Here is a 6,738-nt window from a genome sequence, read left to right as displayed (position 1 = left end):
ACACACACACACACACAGAAAGTAGATAAAACTGACTTTTAAGCAGAAGCCTTCCAGCCAAAACCAAGCTAGCCTCATTGCTTTTCTTGTGTGACATGACTTCCGTTTGATTTTGGCCCTTGTGCGTTTATTCTCTATTCTGGTCCTTCCTCATGTCTCATCTCATGAAGTCAAGGCAAAGCATGTCCAGCAGTCTTTGATATTCACAACTCTGGCCTGTACTCCTATGACTTCCACCCCACCCACTTATCTTTCCTTTTCACCCTCTGCAAGCCTTTGAATTTTTATTGTCCCTCCCTCCCCTCCACATTTCCATCTTCTGGTGATTGTCTGGTTGCTGGGGTGACCTTGCGAAACCAAAAGTAGTCTCAGCAATAGATCAGTGAGTTTTGAAAACATGCAGACACACAAAAGAAAGGAAGTCTGGGGTTACTGGGGTCAAAGCACACATGAAGAAATTCAGAGATGAAAGATGAGATTTAAGAACACTTTTCCACCCTCAGTGTATGCTTTTTGTGCACACGAACTCACCAGAAATGACAGTTTCAACCAGTAATAAGGAAAATGAACATGTAAGAAAGTCTTCCAGTTCCTGAAATAAAAATAAAAACTATAAATCAGCTTTATAATATAGGTTAAATGCATTTTGACCATCCATGGACGACACAGCATTGGGCAGAAAGGGCAGTGAAAACATTGCTGGCTGGATGAACTTCCTGTTTGAATGGGAGTGTCTTTTGCAGCATAGCAAGCAGACAGTAGTCGTTAACTTGAGTACAACCGGAAGGGAGACAGTAGGACAGTATAAAGGGTGGAGCAGCAACAGAGCACTAAATAGGAAACAAGTCATTTTCTCTGCATGGAGATGGAAAAGCGTACAGGAAAAGTTTCTCCCTTTCCAGTCTGGCACGCTCAATTAAATGCACCAACATGTAAAAGCATTAATGCAGGTTTGGTAGAGGTTTTTTTTTCTTTTCTCCAGTCGTTACATCGAATGGTGCCAATCAGTTGAACTGCGTGTTGATCATTTTCTTTGAAGGCTGCAGGACTCAGATTGTGGCATTGTTGTCTCAGCTCAGGAAGCTGACTGCAATTTTTAAAATAGCTGGAAGCCCGACCCTCCAACCTGACCTCCCTATCTGATGTCTGCGGCGCTCTCAGGGGCCGCTGCTGGGCTGACACAGCAGCTGTTTAGGAATAGGAGTGTGTATGTGTATGTAGTGCAGTGTGTGTGTGTGGCTCATTGCAGAGGAGTGAAGGTCAGGTGTGTTACATAGAGAGGAAGGCTGTAGAATCTGAAAGTGGAGGTTAAGTTTAACATTTTTTCACCCTCCCATTCAGTTTTGTTTTTGTGTGTATTAACTTCTTACAAATGCACTTTATTTTGTTATTGACATTAACATTCACTTTCATTTTTGCTTTATTACAGAGTGACAGGTTGTCCAGGTATGTTCTACCCCCCCTAATATTATCTTATTTCTTCTTTATTACCCTTTTTATTGTTGCTAAACAATTAGATTTTAAATGAACCCCTGTTGTTACTGTTGTAGGAATGAGATCACTTCATCCTCGGATCGCAATGACTCTTATTCTAGCCGTGGCTACGGTGAGAGTCGGAGGCCATACTCAAGCCGACTAGATAGAGACGACACCACTGACTACAAGAAGGTGTGTATTTCATATAAGTAGCTGTTTTGCGTTGTATTCCCGTGACTGGCAAATGATGCACGTTGACTCTTTTACACAGAAAGATTTTTAACATCATGATGTATGAAATAATCTATTTAAAAGACTGTGATGCTGAAGTCATGACTCATTGACTCATTCAGTGAGTCGAATGTGTGATCACCCCTTATAATTTGACTGCACAATCCAAAAAAGTACATGCCAAACTGTAGAAAATACCAAATTAAATAAAAATTGACAAATTTAAGCCAACATTTTTCAATATTTAGAACGCCTTAATTGTTCTACTTGTTGACTGTTGGATATGTTTGTCCCTCCCTTCAGCTCTACGAGCAGATCTTAGCTGAGAACGAGAAGTTGAAGGCCCAGTTACGTGACACAGACCTGGAGCTGGCAGACTTGAAGCTACAACTAGAGAAGGCCACACAGGTACGCTGAACTCGCACTTCTTCAGCTGACCAGTATAGATGAGATAGGATTCCCTATGACTCTGCTAACTTTTATTTTTCTCATTGCAGAGGCAGGAACGCTATGCCGACCGATCACAGCTTGAGATGGAGAAAAGGGTAATGACAGAACCAGATTAATAACTCTAACTATTAAATTTTTTGTTTAGTAACACCATGAACTTTACTGAAAAGATGTATAACTACTGTCTCAAGTTTATCTCAAACTAAATATAGAACTCAGAAGTCCTTCTGTCAGTTATTATCGACCTGCTTTAAACATGTTGGTAACACTGCCAATGGGTTTATGTCTAAAGGTAACAAGCAGGCCCCAATATCATCTGGGTGGTGGTATGATCTTAACCTGAGTTTTTGTATCAGTCTACTCTCTGCTGCTGGCTGTCGTGTCACACATGCCCTTGTAGCCGGGGTCAAAAGGGACTTCCTCCCTCTCCTCGCCACCCAGAACACTGCCACCTTCTCTCTCACCTGTTTTTGAACCTCAGAGCCAGCGTGTGGTCACCTCTTCTTAAGACTGCTTATTTTGTTATTTGTGTGTGTGTGTGTGTGTGTGTGTGTGTGTGATGCAGGAAGTAGAACAATTGTAGACTGTTCAATTGCTATTGAAAGAACCTGTGCATGTGTGTGTTTTCATGGTTTGTCTCACTCATTCCGTAATCATGCTGGCGTCTTCAGCTGCGTAGCCATGAAACCAATAACTCCATCGATTTGCTAAATTCATCCATTATTTGTAAGCCACGTTTAAGACCCTCCTTCGTGTGCCGTTTGTCGTCCCAGCCTTTTTATAATCCAAGTGTCCTTTTTTGGTGTTGAAAAAAGACATTCTGACCCCCCCCGTCCATGAGTCATTTCATTAACTTACCATCCAACACAACCTCTATAAACATCTACCTCCCCATTTCTTGACTCATTCCTGCCTTTTAAATTACATATAAATCACTGAATATGTAAGTCTGAACCGGCTGTTGCTTGCAGACGCCTCACAAGACATGCGTGTGTTCAAAGTGTGTGTGTGCGTGTGTGCTATCGCTACACCCTCACCGTCTTCCACACCTTATTTTATGCAGTGTGTTTTTAACACGTGTTTGCTGCTCATTGTCTCGACGTCTCGTGTCCTGAGTTAACCCCGCTGTCCTCCGCCCCACAGGAAAGAAGAGCTCTAGAAAGGAAGATTTCTGAGATGGAGGAGGAACTTAAGGTACCACCACGCACAGTCACACACGCTGCCTTATATTCTCAGTTCATGTTCAGTGGGGTTTAGAAGATTTCCATTAAAGGAGTCGGGATCACAGCTAGAATGTAGGTGGTACTTGTGAGATCCAGCATAGCGCTAACAGCTGTCACTTCAGTCTGAGTGTGCCTATATATAAATCTGGGTCCATTTTTTGGGGGGGTTTAATATGATTGGTGAGCCATCTCAAGTGTCATGGGTTTATTATGACATGGGTCTTACTTGAATTGTTTTACGATTGCTTCCATCGGTTATGATAAGATTGAAAGCGACATTTTTGGGTTCTGGGAAGACGGTGATGTCACTATAATGAAGTCTGACAGAGATAACTTATACCAACCTTTTATAGCAACCTTCCCAGATCTAGGCAATTAACATCTTGAGTGCAATATTGTTATTACCAATAGGAATTATGGGCTAAACTATTAAAAACAGGACCCTGGTTGTATGAAAATTTAATTTTCCTTGAGATTATCTGTATGTACATTATATCTGTTTGTATGGAGCCATTAATACGAAACAAATGCCATATCTTTGATAAACAAAATATAACCACCACAGGCATCAAATACATCACTTGCTGTTTCTGAAAGTAGACAAAGAAAAGTTTTGAACTAAAAATACTGCATTGGCCCGAATATAAGACAGATTAGTCCTGTTGGGGAAAGTCTACAGAGATTTAAATTTATTTCCCCGGTGGCAGCAAAACCAGTTCCACAAACACTTTCATAAAGCTGAATAACTCTACAAACAACCCCTGATGGGTCTTTCCTTTCTAGAAATATTTATATTCTGCCCGATACGCTACCTCACCTCTGTTCACATGTTAGAATGCTAAATGTTCACATCTCTTATTCTGTTCAGGCACATCTCAGCTCAGCTCTCTGTAATCTATGTTGACGTAACATTTAAGCTCTTCTATTGAGACAGCCAATTAAATGTTCCTTTTTCTTGAAAATTTAGGAGGAAAGAGGAAAAAAAAATCCATTAAATTCTAGTAAGCGAGTGTTGTTCCCGTCGCTGTGATAACGAAGTGTGTTTATTTTTAGGTCGTAGACAGCTGGCTGATCTTATCAGTGTCACTTTTCCATTCTATCTACAAGCATCACGCTGAAGCGGAAAGCTCTTAATCATTCCTTCGGTTTCCAAAATCTGTCCCCATTTTCTAACAATCTTCCTTTTCTGTTTTCCCTTTTTCCTTCTTTCGGCCCCTCTTCTCTATTAATTTATACCGTCCTGTCTTCCATTAATCCTTTTCTCTCCTTATTTGTTTCTTGAAACACATCTTTTTCTTTTTTTTTTCTCCTTCCATCCTCTCTGCCTCCTCTCTCTCTCTCCCTCTCAGCGGGCGGCCCCTCCGTCTCTCGGTCTCCCCTCTCGTCTCCTAGGCCTCCTCTCTCTCCGCCTCGCGTGTCCGTCTCACCTCCGCTCTCTCGTCTCTTCCTCTCTCTCAACATCTCCGTCCTCTCCTCTCACCTCCGTTCGTCCTCTCTCGTCTCTCCTTCTCTTCTCCCTGTCGCTTCGCTGGTTGTTGTTTTCCCCCCCTGCAGAACCTCCCCCAGGTAAAGCAGGTTCAGGCCCTGCGGCAGGTTAAAGAGCGGCTGCAGGCCGAGAACCGGGCCCTGTCCCGCGTGTTGGCAAAGCTCTCGCAGTCCGCCTGCAGCCAGCTGCCCACCGTCGACCTCTAAGCCACGTCCGTCTGTCCACCACCATCTCCTCCTCTTCTTCCTCACTTTCCCACCCCCCTTCCCAACCCCATTCTCATGCTCCATTCGTGCTCTGCCCGCACCCATAGACAGGCAGGTGCCCAGCCGCCCAACCATCACTGGTTTTGTAAACTTTCCGTCCCCCTCTGCCTCCCCAGAGCTTTTGGTTTTCAGATTGGGGAGGGTGTCTTTTTTTTTTTTTTTCACAACAGGACACTCTCCTTTTACAGTACACAACTAGCAGGTGATTTCCAGCTCATGAAAACATCCTTAATATGTCAAAGTAACCAGCATATATTAATAACAGGTGGAGATAAAGCTTATGTAAGTACCGTTTCAGGCCAGGAGGTGTCTAAATTGACTTAATTATTAACAAACACATCAAGTGCTGTAAAGTAAAGTGTCCTCTTTGTAGTTTTTAGTAGTGATGCTTCCATCAGAGGGAGCTCAGTTGTTCCGTTTGGCTTGTTCTGGCTTCCTTGCATGAAGTGGCATCCTCATTTTGGCATCAACTTTTTTGACCCAAATCTCAAGACTGAACCTTTTTTTTTCCTCCTCCTTTTCCCCCCCCCCCCCAAATTTTAAGTTGACTGATGACATCAACAAACATTAAAGTCAGCTGCATGCACCAGCAGGTTTATTTGGACAAAGGTTTAGCACCGTTCCCGATCAGTATGGAGAACTGCAGAACAGGATGGACGGTTTCAACTAGCAGTTGATTGTCATCCCTAATCAATTAATGAGCTTGTTTTTTTTTAAGGGGATTGAAATATCTTGTTGGAGTCTCAGTGTTGTGTATCAACAATGATTTCTACCTAAAGTCCTCACCGCCACAGCTCGTGTACATCTGTTTAAAATAAGAGTCAAACATCAGTTTACATAGTAGTATATGCTGTTGAATTAAAGACATCCCTCTACTCAAATAGGTGGATTTTCAATAGCCATTATGTTTTTATTAGAGAGATTTAAGTTTACAGAATCAGTATTCTACAGCAATCTGACTAATGTTAAACCTGAGAATCTATGACTCAGCACTTCAGACTATATAAGTCAATACAACAATTCACCTATTATGGCTCATTATAAACATCCACAGAGTTATCTGTTGTTGTCTATGTTGTCTGGCTATCAGACGTTAAGGATACTATGGAACCCGGCAGGTGTCATGAGGGAAAATATCCATTCTGCTCTTGAATTATTTACACATAAATTAATAATTAATGTGCACAAATGAACAGAACGTAGCATTAAACAATCACATTGACGTTTCAACATGTTAGTTTTTCCTCCTGGGAATCATTCCAGTTTCCTCTTATCTTAACATAAATTTAAGTGATGTCCCAATGCTGTTTAACAAGCTAAATCTGAAGTATATCCACGTTTCTCAATCCAAATTCAAAAGACAACATCATTTAGATTAGCTTATCCTTTGGCATGACAACTTTCACTTTCTGTTTTGCACTGAGTTAGAGTACACAGCGGTGAACAGTATGTGCACCTAACTACAAAACTGAAACAACACCTAAGGTGGCATCACAACTGTGTAACTCCCGCTAACACCCGGAGTGTCCACAACAACCTGTAACTGAAAGCTGTTACTTATCAGTGTTTTCAAGAGCATCATTTCCTTATTTGTTCAAAAAAAAAA

At 41.8% G+C, this 6,738-nt stretch overlaps 1 protein-coding gene across 9 annotated transcripts in view; it reads left to right on the top strand.

The window, feature by feature from the left end:
* ppp1r12a (protein phosphatase 1, regulatory subunit 12A) overlaps window positions 1-6,738 on the top strand; it is a 46,147-nt gene that overhangs the window by 38,689 nt on the left and 720 nt on the right. For 4 of the 9 annotated variants that reach the window (XR_004797218.1, XR_004797222.1, XR_004797221.1 and 1 more), the window contains 6 exons: window positions 1,430-1,446; window positions 1,551-1,668; window positions 2,011-2,115; window positions 2,205-2,252; window positions 3,301-3,351; window positions 4,935-5,183. Coding sequence is in view for 3 of the 9 variants with exons in the window: in XM_035675326.1 (XP_035531219.1) it covers window positions 1,430-1,446; window positions 1,551-1,668; window positions 2,011-2,115; window positions 2,205-2,252; window positions 3,301-3,351; window positions 4,935-4,946 (351 nt within the window). In the remaining 6 variants the exon portion in view is untranslated. Of the gene's footprint in view, window positions 1-1,429; window positions 1,447-1,550; window positions 1,669-2,010; window positions 2,116-2,204; window positions 2,253-2,449; window positions 3,352-4,934; window positions 5,184-6,738 lie in introns of those variants that run through there. The other 5 variants (XM_035675357.1, XM_035675335.1, XR_004797219.1 and 2 more) reach the window with 4 other exon arrangements.

This window comes from Morone saxatilis, unplaced genomic scaffold (assembly GCF_004916995.1).
Source record: "Morone saxatilis isolate NCDOM2014 unplaced genomic scaffold, NCSU_SB_2.0 Contig10, whole genome shotgun sequence".
Lineage (NCBI taxonomy): Eukaryota > Metazoa > Chordata > Actinopteri > Moronidae > Morone > Morone saxatilis.
Note: the sequence above shows the minus strand (reverse complement) of the source record. Positions and strands in the feature narration are given on the sequence as shown.